Source organism: Rutidosis leptorrhynchoides, chromosome 2 (assembly GCF_046630445.1).
Source record: "Rutidosis leptorrhynchoides isolate AG116_Rl617_1_P2 chromosome 2, CSIRO_AGI_Rlap_v1, whole genome shotgun sequence".
NCBI classification, from domain to species: domain Eukaryota; kingdom Viridiplantae; phylum Streptophyta; class Magnoliopsida; order Asterales; family Asteraceae; genus Rutidosis; species Rutidosis leptorrhynchoides.
In genome coordinates, this window is record NC_092334.1 from 474,912,442 (window position 1) to 474,931,175 (window position 18,734).

General features: G+C 37.9%; 3 protein-coding genes across 3 annotated transcripts in view; 1 reads left to right on the plus strand and 2 right to left on the minus strand.

Annotated features, from left to right (window-relative positions):
- LOC139889402 (uncharacterized) overlaps positions 1 to 5,905 on the minus strand; it is a 46,309-nt gene extending 40,404 nt beyond the window's left edge. The window contains exon 1 of the mRNA XM_071872357.1: positions 5,505 to 5,905. Within this exon, the coding sequence (XP_071728458.1) occupies positions 5,505 to 5,796 (292 nt within the window). The 5' untranslated portion in view covers positions 5,797 to 5,905. The remainder of the gene's footprint in view (positions 1 to 5,504) is intronic.
- Positions 5,906 to 7,270: 1,365 nt separating this feature from the next.
- On the plus strand, positions 7,271 to 9,590 carry LOC139889403 (uncharacterized). The gene is made up of 2 exons (XM_071872358.1): positions 7,271 to 7,279; positions 8,598 to 9,590. Exons 1-2 carry the CDS (start codon positions 7,271 to 7,273, stop codon positions 9,588 to 9,590), a joined length of 1,002 nt encoding a protein of 333 aa, XP_071728459.1.
- A 5,006-nt stretch (positions 9,591 to 14,596) lies between these two features.
- On the minus strand, positions 14,597 to 16,634 carry LOC139889405 (uncharacterized). Its single transcript, XM_071872359.1, has 6 exons — positions 16,574 to 16,634; positions 16,005 to 16,494; positions 15,487 to 15,639; positions 14,975 to 15,071; positions 14,725 to 14,880; positions 14,597 to 14,638 (listed from the first exon to the last, which is right to left on the minus strand). Exons 1-6 carry the CDS (start codon positions 16,632 to 16,634, stop codon positions 14,597 to 14,599), a joined length of 999 nt encoding a protein of 332 aa, XP_071728460.1.
- Positions 16,635 to 18,734: the final 2,100 nt, after the last annotated feature.

An 18,734-nucleotide genomic window follows, 5' to 3' on the forward strand; every position in this document is an offset into this window, starting at 1 on the left:
GATTTCCCCGGCAGCGGCGCCAAAAATACTTGATGTCAAAGCTAAGGGGTATAAAATACTATTAAATTTTAGCAGAAAATACTATTAAATACGATACAATTTTACACAAGATATTTATTTATTTAGAGAACGGATATACTTAAACCTTGCTACAACACTTATAGGCAGTGTACCTAATCGTACAGTAGTGTAGTTTTTAGTAAGTCCGGTTCGTTCTACAGGGAATCTTTTTTAAACAAAGCTCAACGCTATATTAGTTTACTTTTATAAAAATACAAATATATATATATATAAGTAATATTATTATTATAAAGGGGGGTTTTTACCGTTTAATGACCGGTTTGTCGATTTTAAAACTTTAGTCGCAGTTAAAACCAAATAAATACAAGACTTTTAAATTAAAGCATAAAGTAAATAACGATAATGAAATTGCGAATAATAAAAGTGCGATAAAATAAACTTGCGATAATTAAAAAGTACGATAATTAAAAGTGCAATTAAATACAATAACAATAAAAATGCGATAATTAGAAGTGCAATTAAATATAAAATAAAGGAAATTAAATATGAAATAAAAGAATTATGCTTATTTAAACTTCCGTAATCATGATGTTTGACGTGTTGATTTTAGTTTTATGCCCATGGGTTAATTGTCCTTTGTCCTGGATTATTTAATATGTCCATACGGATTTGTCCATAATAATCCATCAGTCATAAATATAAAGAGCGAAAGCCTTCGTCAAATTATTCTTATTCCCGAAGTCAAATATTCCAACTAATTGGGGATTCGAATTGTAACAAGGTTTTAATACTTTGTTTAATGAATACACCAGGTTATCGACTGCGTGTAAACCAAAGTTTTACTACTTTGTTAACAATTACACCAATTACCCTTGAATGTAATTCACCCCTGTTTCAACAAGTTTATTAACTATTAATCCAGTTCCGTATCCGGTAAAATGAATAATTATTGGTATTTATAGATAACCCGCCCACCGTACCCAGTCAAGCGTATGTGGTTATATATAAATACGTCGAATTATAAGTTTGTATATTAAATTAACAAGGTATTGTTTAGTTAATATAAAACCCATTAATAGCTCATAGTCTAATTTCCACAAGTGTCGTTCTTTTGTCCAAACCCCAATTATGGTACAAAGCCCAATTACCCAATTTTAGTAATTAGCCCAACATCATGATTACTTCGGATTAAATAAGCATAATAATAACTTAGCTACGAGACATTAATATAAAAAGGTTGAACATAACTTACAATGATTAAAAATAGCGTAGCGTTACACGGACAGAATTTCGACTTACACCCTTACAACATTCGCTAACATACCCTTATTATTAGAATTATAATTAAAATTAAAATATAAATTATAAATATATATATATATTTTACGTATGAGGAGAAGAAGAAAAAAGATGATGATTACGATCAGAATGCGCGAGCTTTATAGGGATTTTCTGAAATTGGGGCTCCGCGACTCGCGGAGTTTGAATTTACAGCTCAGATACTTTGGAGTCTTTCTTGCCGACGGATTTATAAATATATATAATATATTAAATAATTATAAGAATTATTTAAATATTATATTATATATATGTGCATAGTTGATTTGTAATTTTTAGTCCGTTGCGTCGAGCGTTGAAAGTTGACTCATGTCCCGGTTCCGGATTTTCGAACGTCCTTGCGTACAATTTAATATCTTGTACTTTGCGTTTTGAATCTTGTACTCTTGTAATTTCGAGACGTTTCTTATCAATAATTGGAACCTTTTTGATTGTCTTTTGTACTTTTGAGCTTTTTGATCGTTTGCGTCTTCGATTCGTCGAATCTGTCTTTTGTCTTCACCTTTTATTATTTAAACGAATATCACTTGTAAATAGAACAATTGCAACTAAAAGCTTGTCGTTCTTGAGGAATAATGCTATGAATTATATGTTCGTTTTTAGCATTATCACACCACTTTTTCACTACCATCCTTTTTCAGCTTGAACACCCATTTATTTTTCAGTGCCTTCTTCCCGCGTGGAAGTTCTACAATCTCATAAGTTTGATTTTTCTGCAGAGAATCCATCTCATCCTGCATTGCGAGCAACCATTTTTCTTTATCCTTATGAGTTACTGCTTCATGAAAACTCTCCGGTTCTCCATCTTCAGTAAGTAGAAAGTACTCAGATTCTGGATATCTACTCGAGGGAATCCGACCTCGTTCAGATCTACGAACTTCTGGAACATTCTGAGGAGATCCACCATCATCTTGACCTTGTGATGGTGCTAGAACGTCTGGCAGATGGGGTTGTGGCTCCCCCTGCTCAGCACCGTCATTTTCCTCATTATCTTCTACTTCTGGCATTTCTTCTTGCACTGAAAATTCATTTCTCATGAATGATTCCGTTTTTGCCTCTGGCACCTGAGCAGCAACATTTGACTTCTGAGATATTGTGGGTTTTTCAATATCTTCTATTGTCTGGCTTTCATGGAACACCACGTCCCTACTTCTGATCACCTTTTTCTCCTTTGGATCCCATAATCTGTATCCAAATTCTTCATCTCCATAGCCTATGAATATGCATGGAGTGGTCCTTGCATCCAGCTTCTGCCTGAGCTCCTTGAATACATGTGCGTACGCCAAACATCCAAATACTCTTAAGTGAGAGTATGATGGGTCCTTTCCAGACCAAAGTTTCTCCGGAACTTCAAAATTCAGTGGTACTGATGGAGATCGGTTGATCAAGTAACATGCAGCTCTGACTGCTTCTCCCCAGAATGGCTTTGGCAGTTTGGCCATACTGAGCAAGCTTCGAACACGTTCCATGATTGTTCGGTTCATTCTTTCTGCTATACCATTGTGTTGAGGGGTACGTAGAACTGTCTTCTCATGTCGGATGCCATATGATCTGCAATAGGCATCGAACTGCCTGGAAGAGTATTCACCGCCGTTGTCGGATCGAAGACACTTTAACTTCTTTCATGTCTCACGTTCTACCATGACATGGAACTGTTTGAAGTAATCGAAAACTTGGTCCTTCGTCCGTAAGAAATACACCCACACCTTTCGAGAAGCATCATCGATAAACGTTAGAAAGTATCGGTTGCCGCCAATTGATTCAACCTCCAAGGGACCGCAAACATCAGAGTGTACCAGACTAAGTAACTCTGATCTTCTCGTTGAAGAGGAATTAAACGAGACTCTATGTTGCTTACCAAACAGATAATGATTGTAAGGATTTAGTGCAGCATCCTTGTCTACATTGATAAGTTCCTTCTTTATTAGGGTAGACAACCCTTTCTCACTCATGTGACCGAGTCTCTGGTGCCATAAATTTTGTGACGCCTCTTTTTCTGCAACATTAAGGCCGTCTGTACAAATCTTCACATGAGTTTTGTATAATGTGCCACAAATATGTCCTCGAGCGACTCTCATAGCGCCTCTTGACAATTTCCATGTACCTCTACTGAAATGACTATCATAGCCCTGTTTGTCTAGAGCTACTCCAGAAAGTAAATTCAGCCGAAGATCTGGCACATGGCGGACATCCTTCAGAGTGATTGTGCTCCCGGAACTTGTCTTTATCTTGACATCACCAATTCCGACAATCTCAGCGGAACTGGAATTTCCCATCTTCACAACTCCAAAGTCACCAGCTTTGTATGTTGTGAAGTATTCCTTGTATGGAGTCACGTGGTAGGAAGCTGCAGTATCTACCACCCATTCTGTTTCTTCTCGTGAGACGTGAAGGCATGTCTCATCATGGGTTGAACAATAAGCTACATCACCAGAGATAGTCACTAATGTTTCTCCACCCTTATTCTTCGGCTGTGAACTGCTTTGACCTTGTTCCTCTTTTAATCTATAGCAGTTCTTCTTCATATGTCCCTCTAATCCACAATGATGGCATTTATATGTTGGTTTTCTGCCATCAGCTGACCTGCCCCTGCTCTTGCTTCTGCCTCTCCATTTATTTTTGCTACTCATTCGCTGTCTCCCCCGATTCTCTGTGACAAAGGCATGGGTCTGATCTGTGCCCATGTCTTTTCTCCTTGCCTCTTCACTGAATAGGGCATCCTTGACCATTGACATGGTAAGTTTGCCATTCGGGGCTGAGTTGCTGAGTGTTACTACCAGCGTTTCCCAACTATCGGGAAGGGAACTAAGTGGCAGTAGCGCCTGAACTTCATCGCCAAGCGGCATCTCTACAGACGATAACTGGTTGACCAAGCTCTGAAACTCACTGGTATGCTCGGCAACTGAAGTTCCACTTTTGAGCTTCATGTTGACTAAACGCCTCATCAGCAGGGCTTTATTCCGAGCAGTCTTGGCCTGGTACATGTCCTCCAACCTTTTCCAGAGGACATATGCGTCTGTCTCTTGTGCAACATGGTGGAAGACACTATGATCAATCCATTGACGGATCTGACCAATAGTTTTTCGGTTTGATTTCTTCCACTCTTTCTCTTTGGCAGAATCAGGGTTTATACCCTTCAATTCAATAGGATCGAACAAATCTTTACAGCTGAGGAGATCTTCCATCCGAGGTTTCCACAGCGTGTAATTTGTGGCTGTGAGCATAATCATAGCTCCGAAAGATGATGTTGACTCTTCTGTGGACATTATCACCTTACAAATAATTTTTCAACACAAACGGGGTTGAATTGTAGAAAACAGAGATCACCGTTGTGTCCGGAACGGTTGAAAATGGTGGAATAGACACTTCGCGACTTAAATTCCACTTACGGGGCAAAATTATAATTTGTTATAAACTTCAGGGACCAAAAAATGAAATTATGAAAATTTCAGGGACCAAATTGTAAAATTTCAGAATTGCTACAGTACCTCTACAGTACCGCTACAGTGAATTGCTACAGTGCCGCCAGTTGCTACAGTGAATTGCTACAGTGATCGTCTTCTCCGGCGAAAATTCCGGCACTGGTCGTCTTCTCCGGCGAGATTCCGGCGAGTTGACCAAACTTTGACCGCGTTTTCTGGGCTCGTTATAACTCCGTTTAAATCACCGTTTTTTGCGTTGGACTCGGTTCGACGAGACGAATCCAATGGTATACTCAAAATTGGATTTTGAGAAAACTTCAGAAAACCCAAAACTCGACCAACGTCTCTAACCAAGCTCTTGATACCACTTGTTAGGAAGAGGGGATCGCCTGGACGTTGAGAGATATAAATTTGAGAGAAAAACAACTCTATTACTCACAAGAATAGATTTACAGAGTATTACAAAACTCTTACAAAAAAAACTCTCAAACTCACACACACTCTCTAGGTTGTGATTACACTTCTCTGAGTGATTTAGGATGATTTACAATTGAGGTTTGCACCTCTATTTATAGTAAAAATTCTATGGCGGTGGAAGGGTGTGAACAGAGATGGTGGGCGGCCGTCATCGTGTTCATCTTTGCTTCTTCTACATGGTGTTCAAAGAAGGCTACTTTGAACATCTAGAAGGTGAGCTTCTAGATTGTAGGCTGGAAACTTTCAGATAGTATCTTACGGCAACCCAATGGTGGAGATAAGTTTCATGAAGAGGAACAGAGACCCCTGCTTCATCAACAACTTCAGCATCGAAACTCTTTATAGCAATATGACCTTTCGGGAAGTCGATATCGTAGTAGAACTTATTTGATACGGAACCTGGTTTTAGGCTTATCTTAGGTGATAGATACACCATTGATTTTATTCCATTTTCTACCTTCACACGAGCTTCCGAAAATTGAGTACATATCATCAATAATAAGAACACTAGTAGACCTTTATTACAAAGTGAATACATTGTTGTCCCTTGACTTCAATTACTTTGAAAATAAAATCTAGCAAGGGTTCAAGTTTCGATCGATATTTGCGTACACTCGAATGGTGTGTAGAAGTTTGGGTCAATTTGTTTATTTGTTTGTGAAATTAATTGTACGATTTTTTTAGTGATGTAGCTTGAAACAACATACACCAAAAAGACATAAATGTCAAAGTCGAATTCTCAAGAGAGTCGCAATTGGGAACCCCACTCACCCAAATTTTTTGAAATCTCCACTTCCTCTCACGTGGCCACGTCCCACCTTCATCTACCACCGTCAACAACCCTCACCCACCTCTTTGATTTTTCACCTAAGTGCATTTAATCCATTCATCTACCACCATTTATTTCCCCTCTTTAGTCCATCCTCCCACACCCTTCTATACAAGAATTGAACCGCATCAAAAGTAAATTTTTTTTTTTTTTGTTTTTTTAAGCTTACGGATTACAAATGAATTCTATCACTACTCTTTATGATATTTATGTTTCTAGTGCGCCATTTTTAATTGCAAACTTGGGGTTTTTTCTATCGAATATTTAGGTATTCCGATCGGTATTTCTAGAAACCGTTCAAAAAGTTCAAAAGCAAACTTGCGGGATGGAAGATTGGATGTCTTTCTTTTTCTTTTGGTGTGAAGGAGGTTATTTCAAATCTTTCACTTCATTATATGCCCATTTATAAAGTGCCTAATATTGTCATCCGAAAATTAAAAAAATATCGGAGAAATTTTCTTTGAAGAGGTGATTGTTAGAAAAAGAAAAAGTGTATTGTCTAAAGGGATTCGGTGTGTGTCCCTAGATATATGGGCGGTTTGGGTATTACTCGTCTTCGTATAAAAAAATTTCTTAAAAAAAATGATCAAAGTGTTGCATATGATATACTTTAAAAAATAGATTATCGTTAATTTTTTTAATGATATCTAACTTAAAAGTAATAATCAAGGACGGAACATAAGGGGAGTATGGGTGGGTCAAGGCCCCTTCAAAAAAATTGAATTGTTACCATAATTTTATATAAAAATTGTGTGTTACTATAAATTTTGGTATATAGGGCGGATTAAAAAAATTATATACGGGCTCTTCTAATACTTTAGGAAATGATTTCGGCCACCCTGATAATTTCATTCAAGATCCGTCACTGATAACAATATTCTTTTTTGATTAACATTAGATAAAACAATTATTTAAACGTAAAATAAACATAGATCACTTAAAATAGAAAACTTAAATAAAAGTATTAGGTGGAATTTGCCCAAAATTAAACATTACATATGTGATACTTTCACTGTGTATTTAATTAAGAAAAAATTACGCCGTTGGTACCTGTGGTTTGTTTACATTATCATGAGAACACGTAAACTTTTATTTTTGCGTAGTTGGTACCTAGGTTTTGTTTAACTTGCGTGGTTGGTACCCCTGACTAACTGGAGTTAAATTTTAATGATTAACCCCTCACATGTGTCAGGCATGTGAGGGTATATTCGTCCGTTTATCACAAACAATCATGAACCCTAATTTCTTTACAGTTATTTGGCTTCAAATTAAATCATAACTAAAATCAGATCATCACCACGTATTCACTGATCAAAATTAGATCCACATCTAGAGAGAGACACAAACAGATTTTGAGAGAGAAACAACACATACATATAGATATACGGATCTGTATCTATTGTCACTCGTATCTTTTGTTCAGAGTTATAAAGTGGCTTAATCGATCGTAGATTTTATCTTGTTCAATCATTTACATGATTGTTTGATTGTACGCATATGTGCTACGGAGTATAATATTGTAGTCTTCGAATTTAGTAAATTCTGAGGCTAATCGAGTTCGTTGAGCTGTCGATTGATACAATTTAGCTGAGAATTAAAAACGTTTGAGGTACTTTCTTCTCTAATCTACTAATTACTAATGATTTTCTGTAACCTTTTGTACCGCATGTTACTAAGTCTCTCTCTTCTAACGTCTCTCTTTCTCTCTGTCTTGCTCCACCCCAAAAAGCAAACAACCACCTATTACATTTAAACTTAAATTGCTCTTAGCTTGGATCAAATTAGAAGCCGTCACCGGCACCATCAAAATCGCAGCAATTTTCCGAACCTGAGAGTATAACTTTCGCCGGCAAACCTCTCGCAACGCGCCACCACGCGCCGCATCTCAGGTCGCCGGAATAGTTCCCGGTCACTTTTTTTTTTTCTCGCAGGTAATATAACGGAGCCTGTAACAAAAGTCCTCTCGATCCAGAAACCTAGCTAAGTCGCTGTTTGCTGCTACCTCTTTGCCGTCGGGAGCCGCTGCTGCCGGAACTCCTTCATCCTCATAAGGCTGTGTTTGTTTTCTCTGACCCTTAAATTTCTCTTCTCCATAACCTAACTTTTCTGTAGCCAACCTTACTGTATAATTTCTATTTGGTTTTCATAACTTAAACTTTTATGTTGTTTGTCTTTTTTTTACGCCTTTACAACCTGTGCTTTCCCCGTATTACGAGTAATATTTTTGTAGCTATAGTATATTAAGTTTCCATCTAATAGATTTTTTTATAAATTTATTAAGTATTTTCCATTGGGTATAAATTCTTCTTATATATACATATATATATATATTTTTTTTTCCTTTCTTTCTCTCCTATTTGACTATATTGGATTATATATTATTCTTATATATTTATATACCGCCTAGTTGTAATTTATATTATAGTATAACTTACTTTTATATATCCCTTTTTAGTTCTAAATATTATAATTTACAATTTATACGAATTTATCTTATTCTTATTGTTTAGCTTGTACTTGGTCATCTTTTTAGTGCACAAAGTAATATAGATCCTACGCAGAGTTATGGTCACTTGAGGTCATGTTCTCCTGTTTTAGGGGCGGGTAGGCCTAGAGGGGTTAGAGGAGGTTGTAGGGTAGCCACCGTTGGTAGGATTAGAGTGGGTAGTTGGAATATAGGAATCTTGATTGGTAAGAGGATTGAGCTCGTTGATACCTTTCTTAAGAGTAAGGTAGACATAGTGTGTGTTCAAAAGACTATACGGAAGGGTGAAGAGGCGATAGAGATTCAGGACTATAAGTTGTGGTACTCGGGTTCTAGGATATCACGGAACGGGGTAGGTATCTTTTTAGGAAAACTACATAAAGATAACGTTGTTGACGTGGGCAGGTTTAGCGATAGGATTATGTCGGTTAGTTTAATTATTAAGGAGGAGACTTTCACGGTCATTAGTGCATACGCACCTCATGCGGGTTTAGGTGATGCGGAAAAGAAGAGTTTTTGGGAATTGTTAGATGAGGTGGTGAGGGGGTGCCCAGCCGACCATCGACTGATTATAAGTGGTGATCTGAATGGACATATAGGAGTGGAGGCAGAAGGTTATGAGGGAGCCCATGGTGGCTTTGGGTTTGGTCCTAGAAATGAAGAGGGGCGCTCAATTCTTGAGTTTGCCATTGCCCACGAGTTGGTGGTAGCAAACTCTTTCTTCAAGAAGAGGGATGCTCAGTTAGCCACATTCCATAGCGGGGGGCGCAGCACCCAGATTGTCTTTTTGCTTCTTCGTAAAGGGGAACTTAGGACATGTAGGGACTGTAAGGTCCTTCCAGCTTTGACGTGCTCCTCCCAGCACAGATTGCTGGTCATGGACCTAGTCACTAAGGGAAGAGTTGGCAGGAGAGCTAGGGCTGTACAACCTAGAATCCTTTGGAAGAACCTCTATGGAGCGAATGCGGAGACTTTTAGAGCGATTGTTCTTAATAGATTGAGTGTAGAAGAGGATTAAGTTGCCCCTACGGACGCAGACCAGATATGGAATCGCATGGCGTCCACTATCAGAGATGTGGCAAAAGAGACCTTAGGAGTGGCTATAGGGACATCGAGAGCCCATAAGAGTAGAAGAGAGTCGTGGTGGCTTAGTGACGATGTCCAATCGAAAGTCGCGTTAAAGCAGGCGAGGTTTAGGGAGCTCATTACTCTTGGAGAAGGGACACCTGAAGAGAGAACTAGGGTAGAAGAAAGATATAAAGAAGCTAAAAGAGAAGCTAAGAAGGCCGTAGCAATTGCAAAAGACAAAGCATATGAAGACTTATATAGGAAACTAGACTCTAAAGAGGGAGCTAATGACATATATAGGATAGCCAAAGCTAGGGAGCGAGGAAGGAGGGACTTAGGTAACATCAAATATATCAAGGATGTAGCAGGTCAAAGTATAGTGAGAGAAGACCTTATTAGGAAAAGATGGGAAGAATATTTTGCATCCCTTTTCGGTAGGAGAAGACCAGAGCGGAACGGTGAACCCCACGAGGTTCAGGAGTTTCAAAACAACTGTTTCTGCACGAGGATTAATCAGGAGGAAGTTAGATTGGCCCTACGAAAGATGGGGAGAAACAAAGCAGTAGGACCAGACCAAATTCCGATTGAGGCGTGGAAGTGCCTAGGAGGTGACGGGGTTAGATGGTTGACAAACCTTTTCAACACGACGTTTAGAAGCGCAAATATGCCTATGGAATGGAGACTTAGTGAGGTTATTCCCATTTACAAGAACAAGGGAGATGCGCAATTATGTAGTAACTATAGAGGCATAAAGTTACTCAGTCATACTATGAAGCTTTGGGAAAGAGTGATCGAGACGAGGCTCAGACGCGAGACAAAGGTTTCAGAGAACCAATTCGGTTTCATGCCAGGACGCTCGTCGATGGAAGCGATTCACATAGTTAGAAGCCTTATGGAGAAGTATAGGGAAAAGCAAAAGAACCTACACATGGCGTTCTTAGACTTGGAAAAAGCTTATGACTGTGTCCCGCGTGAGCTGATTTGGAAGACTCTTAATGCTAGGGGAGTCCCAAGTAGATATATAAGATCTATTAGAGATATGTACGAGGGGGCGAAGACTCGTGTACGTACGACGGTAGGAAACACAGAGTTTTTCCCGGTAGAGGTTGGTTTACATCAGGGATCTGCCCTTAGCCCTTATCTTTTCGCTTTGATCCTAGACGAGTTGACTCATAGGATACAAGACAACATCCCATGGTGCCTGATTTTCGCCGACGATATTGTATTAGTTTCGGATTCTCAGGATGAGCTTAACAGGAGGCTAGAGCAATGGAGGATCGCCTTAGAATCAAATGGCCTACGGATTAGCAGACTTAAATCGGAGTACCTTAGATGCGATTTCAAGGGGGGCGAAGAGGAACACGACGATATAGTGGATATCAGAATTGGGGATCGGATTCTACCCCCGCAAGAGTCCTTTAGATATTTAGGCTCGATGCTTCACATTTCGGGAAGGATATATGAGGATGTGACGCATCGTATATGAGTAGGATGGTTGAAGTGGAGGGCTGCGAAAGGGGTGTTGTGCGACAAGAAGGTCCCACTTAAACTGAAAGGTAAATTCTTTAATGTGGCAATTAGACCAGCCATGTTGTACGGATCAGAGTGTTGGCCAATGACGAAGGCCCAAGAGAGGAGGACGGAGGTGACAGAAATGAGGATGCTTAGATGGACGTGTGGTAAGACCATGCTAGATATGATACCAAATGGAGTTTTTAGGGAGAAATTGGAAGTTGGGAACATCATCAACAAACTTAGAGAAGAACGACTTAGATGGTTTGGGCATGTTAGGAGGCGCCCACTTTTAGCCCCAGTTAGGAGAGTCGAGACCCTCGCCGTTGGCGGCGTAAGGAGAAGGGGTAGACCTAGACGTAGGATGGAGGATAGATTGAAGCTCGACATGAAAGAGCTCCTACTGACGGAGGACATGACTTCTGATAGGAGCCTGTGGAGGAGTAGAATTAGAATTATTGAGTAGGTTTTTTTTTTTTTTTTTTTTTTTTTTCATTGTCTTAGTTACTTATATTATACAACTACATATATAACTATAACTAGATATTCAATAACCACACTATTTATACCCCTCTACATGATTTATATGCCTTTGTATCTATGTATATATTTTTAGGCTATATATATGTACCGATGTATATGTTTGTATCCATATATGTATCTATGTATCTAAGTGCATGCATTGGTGTATGTATGTTTGTCTGTCTTGTATCTGTACCTAGGTATATATATCTACGAATGTATCTATGTGTATTTATGTTTAAGCATGAGTTTTTTTTTTTTTTTTTTTTCATGCTTTCGTGTGGTATATATATATCGGTGTGTGTGTCTGTGTGGGTGGGTATATATATATATATATATATATATATATATATATATATATATATATATATATATATATGTATGTATATAATTTGTTTGTCTGTATGTCTACCTGAAATTAAATGGTTATGTACACTATTTTATTCATGCTCTTTGCCCTACTGTTGTGCATTACTGCTATATGTGTCCCCTTTATGGTTACTGTGTATGGTTGCTTCTTGTTAGGCGCTCATTACTCGTACAGGTACGTATCATTTGCCCTCTCTATTTCGTTCTTATGAGCTCTTCGGGCCGGAGGTCCTTTAGGAAGCAATCTCTTTTGCGCTAGAGTAGAGGGAGGGACGACCTTATCTAGGCGCGGGTTCTATACCCGCGGGTGGAGTAGTGACTTCCTTCTAATCTAGGGTACGAGGAATGATTGTCTACACTCACTCCCCCATACCTCACTTTCGTTGGATTGGGTATTGTTGTTGTTGTTGTTTCTGTAACCTTTTATGTTTTATAAATCAAATTTATTTTACTTCTGAATTTTCCGTTGAATCGTTTATTAGTATCATATAATTTTAATTTATTTGCAGTTACAATCTCGATTTGTTAAATGCTTGTTGTTATAATTCTTAGTGACTGAAATTAATTAATTAATTTTATATATGATAATAATAATAATGGGAATTTACAGATCTGGAATATTTGGATATAATGACAATTTTTGTGCGAAAGAACATTTGGCCATTTGGGCATACTGGGTTTGTTGTTTTAGGTTTGTGGAAAACTACATATGGAACACCAAAATTTTTAAGTTTATTTGTATTTGTATCAATCTCAAGTTTTAAGTTTTTGCATTCCTAATTTTGTGATTTATGCTACTTTTTAATTGAGAAAGGAGGTTGATTACTAAGTTGAGAGGTGTTAAATTTACTCCTTCCACCTGAATGTTCTAAAATACTCTTAAATGATAACTTATATTAATTTTTTGTTAAATATTATTCAGGGACATTTTGGGGAAAAAAACATAAATGATGGTGGATGAAGTAAAATTAAATGTGGATATATCATCTCCTGCAAGTTGAGGATATAAGACTGTTTGTTTTTATGTCTGCAAAGTTCATTTCTTTTGTTACTAAATTTTGACATTTTGTTGGAAAAATCGACTATTAAACAAACATAAAGTAAGATTCTTCATCTAATATTTAAATTACGTTTCCTACAACAAGAAAGATAAATACGTAACTATGATTAGCCACCAACAGATCTTGACCTTCGACTAAAACTTAAATCTCCATGTTTGTTACTATCTAAACTTAAAACCCATTCTCTGTTTCTAATTTATACTTTAATTAATAAAACTAGTTAAAGCTTATCCAAATTAGTTAATGGTACAATAATTATAATTATTAAATCAGTTAATGTAGTTTGCTCGATGGTGATGAGTTAATCGTGGTAGCTAAAAACTTTGGGATAAGAGAGAGGTGGGTGGTTGGAAGATTCAGAGGGTAAGGAGAGAGATGGGTGGCAAGGTTAAAATGTTTCAGAGATTGAAAGCACTATTTTAGTGCTTTTTTTTGCAGACCTATGAAGGTCTTAATTTGTCTTTTGTCTTCGAAAAAACAAACCATCTGAAATTGAAATGTCTGACCGTCCGCAGACATAAGACATAATAAGGTCTTCAATACAGAAAACAAACAACACCTAAATGACTTGATTTTCGATCATGGGAAGACATGTATAAATAGACGAATATACCCTCACATGCATGGTACATGTGAGGGGTTAACTATTAAAATTTGACTCTAGTTAATCAGGGGTACCAACCACGCAAGTTAAACAGAATATAGGTACCAACTATGCAAAAATAAAAGTTTAGGTGTTGTCATGATAATGTAAACAAACCACGGGTACTAATGGCGTAATTTTTTCTTTAATTAAACATGAGAATCTTTTTTCTCTCGTTTATATAAATAATTTATTCTCTCTCTTTTATATAAATGCAATACAACTTTTTATTCTACAAGTACATCTCAAGTTATTCACGTATACATTACATATACTTATTATTATACAGACCAACAAGGTTCATGACATGTAGTAATATGACATCCTAGTGTACGTAACATCTCAAATCATAGACATAATCGATCTTTTTATTGTGCAATCAATGAGTACTCAGCCTCACTTTTCTTTCTCTTTTGGTAAGCAACTACAACAGCAACAAAAATAGCCAATCCAATAACACCTGAAACTGAACCCCATAACCACAAGGGTATATTTGATTCTTCATGATTCTGCATATATACCAAATCCAAGAAAGTGTACGTCAACCTTTTTTCATTTAAAAAGAACCCATGAAAAATTGAAAAGTAAACCGAATACTATTACTATTACTATTAGTATGCAAATTAAAAACAATACAAATCTTACATGAACCGGACCACTTACGATCACATAAGGCTCTTCTGCAATCATAAGATAGAACAGGCCCATAACACCTATGTGGCTCATTTTACTGCTGTAATTACTCTCCAACTTTAAAATTTCACCTTTACCTATCTTCACGGACCCTGGTTCAGGATAACATGTAGTCATTCCTACAATGTAACCAGCTTCGTCTCCTGCACTGTTTCCTTACCCGTAAATAGGTTTAGACGAGCATATAACTCGTCCATCCTGAAAAAATTAACTTCACACTTTTAGCTTTAAAAGTATATATAAAACACAACACTAGTAAAAACTTTACCAAAATATTAATTTACCTCTCCATATAAAGCAGAAGCTGTTCCACCACTATGCAGATGTCCAGTACCATAAATAACATCACCAGCACCAGGGATACTCACATTTGACCTTTTACTGCTGATGTAATCATTAGTCACAACTCCAGTGCAAGATTTTTCAACATCATACTCTATCTGTAGAATCAGCGTTTCCTTACTAATTATTAACGCGAAAAAGGTGTTCATAAGTAAGATAAGTTTTATATATGTCAAAAGATAATTAACCTACAAGGCAATCATGTATCCCTGTGTTCTGCCAAGTATCGGTAATATCGAGTACAAAGACTGTAACAGGTACAATTGAGTCACTCCAATCAACCCATTTTTTTTTTTCTTCTGAAAGATCAACAATTATATTATTAAAACCATCACGAAAACAATGGGAAAGAAAAAACCTAACAGACGCTATACATGATTTATCACAAATATAAACCTAGACATCCCGAAACAACTCGACATAATAACACAAGGAAAGACTCAAGATTTTGTAGGAAAAACCCCCATATTCTACATCCTAAACAATGTTGGAACAACTTGAATAATCAAGCCGAATGGAAGCGAAAAATCACAGTACCGAGAATAATCGGCGACAAAGCAATTCAGCTCCCATCCACTTAGCCCATGACAAAGCTTCGGATATAAAATACGGGAGAAAAAAAACCTACAAACTAGCCTATACCATCTTTAGGTTTGAAATTAAGCGCACAAGCAGAAGGGTTGTTTACCCAAGAATGCCATTTAACGGTATACTTCAAGTAAACGTTTCTTTCAACAATTTCAAACCCGTTTTTCACTGGACAATGTGTTCCATCGAAACAACAGAATATTCCTCCCACATAATCTGGAGCTATTGGACGACCGTATTCATTTATAGTCACATTATATACGTCACATCTGCAAAACAGTACTTTAGTCGTTGTTTACCTCCGAAAACTATAGATCCTAAAATTATAACTGGTCATATAGTTAAATTTAGTGGTGCCATATACAATTTGAAGGTCATTTTATAATAATAAAAAAAGAAAAAAAATCCAAACTAGTGGTACTACGGGACTCACGGGCTTACACACAGAGTCGCCTCTGTATACAATGTACCATAGTTTGTTTGTATCGTTCACATGTTCCAAGTTTTATTCTATGATATAATATTGTTTCATACTTTTAAAGATACGAAATCATAAACCAGTTATTTTGTTATTTTGTTTCACCAGTGATTTAAAACCTTGACTTTGCGAAGTTTATGTAAAGTTAGTCAATACCTGCATTCCGTACATCCTAAACGATCTACTGCACCCCGAGTGTCGATTGCATGAATATTTAACGTCCATTTCTCTTCATATCCATCAGGAACTTCAAGTGGATTACCAACTACGATTGCGTAAGGATCGGGAATATATCCGTAAGTTTTTCTTGTTTCAGATCCAAATCCAAAAAACTGTGGAAGTTTAGCTCCACACACACCAGCATTTCCTGCAACCATGTAATCTGATGTTTGTAACCCATGATTAACACTAGACTTTATATTTGTAACGCCTTTACGGTCGAAGTATCTTATAGTAATCCAATGGTGAACATAAGTTTCATGAAGAGGAACAGAGACCCCTGCTTCATCAACAATTTCAGCATCGAAACTCTTTAGAGCAATATGACCTTTCGGCATGTCGATATCGTAGTAGAACTTATTTGAAACGGAACCTGGTTTTAGGGTTATCTTAGGTGATCGATACACCATTGATTTTACCCCATTTTCTATTTTCACACGAGCTTCCGAAAATTGTGCATGATCATATACATAGCATTGTATATGTATATTTTATTTGCCAAAAGCCAAGAGCAGAGTTATGCGGATTATAATGCAAAGTTATGAAGTATCCGCTGAAAATAAGCATAGCAGCTGTGTTTTCGCACTAATCGGGACTGCAGTTCAATCCGCTGAGTTTTCGCGGAAGGATAAGTAATCCGCGGATCGCGGTTATCTCGAACACTATAAATAGAGAGCTTGGCCTCTCATTTATAGGTGGTTGATTCTCTGCCATTTTGCCTAAGCCTTTGTAGTTTCCACTTGTGATCTTGCCCAAGGGATTTTTACACCGCGCAAAGATGAATTAAGCTAATTAACAATCAAGACCGGGTCGGGGTGGTTGATCACTTGATAGTTAAAGTGAAAGACGATCATCGGGGCCCAAAATAATCATCAAACATTCCATCCTCCATTACATTCTTATTGCACTCAATCCGTAATTAAGTAACATCGCTAATTAAGGATTGATCAATTGGCGCCATCCGTGGGACCCGTTTTATGAATTAAACTGAATTTTTTTTGTTTTATGCCGTTAAACAATTAATTCGACGGTTTAATTTCAATCGTGTTCTTTTTGTTGTGATGATTTGAAGGTGCTTTTGGAATACGCAATCAGTCGATCTGCCCGACAATCGCGATGACAAATGTAAAGCAAGCTGGCGTTTCTGCGAATGCTGATGCACTGCCCGGTGATTCGCAGAATGTTGTGATATTTCCATTGCAAACAAATGCTAGTATAACAGCGGGAAAATCGATTCAAGAACCGATCGCTAAAACACCTGCTGAAAACAATGCTAGTGATTTGCAGCCAGAAGTTGCTGCTGAAAAAATGATTGCGCGAAGAACTTTGCTGCAAAATCGCAATGAAATAATCGCTGATGGGAAGCGACCAAAAGCTTTGTCTGGAAAATCTAGTCTGCGAACTGACAAAATTGTTGGTACTGCAATCGAGCAAGCTAAGAGAGATGCTAAGCGTAATTGTGAATCTCGCATACCGCGCACTTACTTATGGCCATTGAATGATTCAGGATCACAAGTTGATCGTCTAGTTCTTGAGCATAATGATAGCCACAGTGACAATGCAGAAGATCGCATTCATTTGAATTCTACATATAAATCAAAAATGGCAAAAGCACCAAGAGAAGAGAGCGAATTTTCTGATGATTCGGACAGCGTAGACGAGTTTGTTAAAAATCCACAAGTTAAGCGAAAGCGACCACCAACACCTTTCCCTCGCTATGGGGAAGAAGTTGACACATCTGACGCTGCTCGCAGAGAGAATGCTCAGAATTTTTTGGCGGATGCTTTTAGAAGCATTGCACCAAAGTCCATGCAACATAAGTTTGATCAGCCAAACTTTTTGCAAGACATGCTTGCCAAGTTTTGTGCGGAGAATGCAGATACTCGCACAAAGAAGGCAACAGAAATCACTACTGCTGCGGACAAGTTTGCCCAGCATATTTCTGACTATCCAATTGTTTCTCCGCCGATCGTGCCGGCAACTCTGGGAGTCTATTCGGGTCTAACTGATCCTTTGGATTTTCTGCAACGCTTTGAAGGCGTAGTAAGCACTTATAACTGGCATGAACCAGTCGCGTGTAGGGTATTCCCCATGGCCTTGCAAGGGTCAGCAAGGGAATGGTTTCATAATTTGCAATCTCGCAGTATCATTGGTTTTGTAGATTTGCGCGAAATTTTTTTGCTGCAGTTTCAAAATCTATTACCGCAGAAAAAGACGCACATAGAATGTCACGATATTAAGCAAGGCAACAAGGAGACTTTGAACGCATTACTCACGCGATACATTTATGAGTGCCAAAAAATTCCACGATTGAATGAAGATCAGAAAATTTCTGGTTTTTTGCATGCTATTAACCCACAGCGACATCCTACTCTTGTGCGGAGATTGCGAAGAGACGTTCCGCCAACTTTTGCAAAAGTTCAACAGGAAACATATGATTATCTCCGCGGTGGAGAGGATAGCAATATAACCCCCGCGTGTGGATGGGGTAGAGACAAAAGTTGGCGAGATGACAATGACTCTTTTCGCGATGGTAACAGTGATAATTACCGCGGATCAGGTTTTCCGCGAAGAAATGGCGGTGGTGGATACCCGCGAAATGACAGGTTTCAAGGCCAAAATGATAACCATGGATATGGCCGCCGTGATCGCTATTCTACGCGAAAG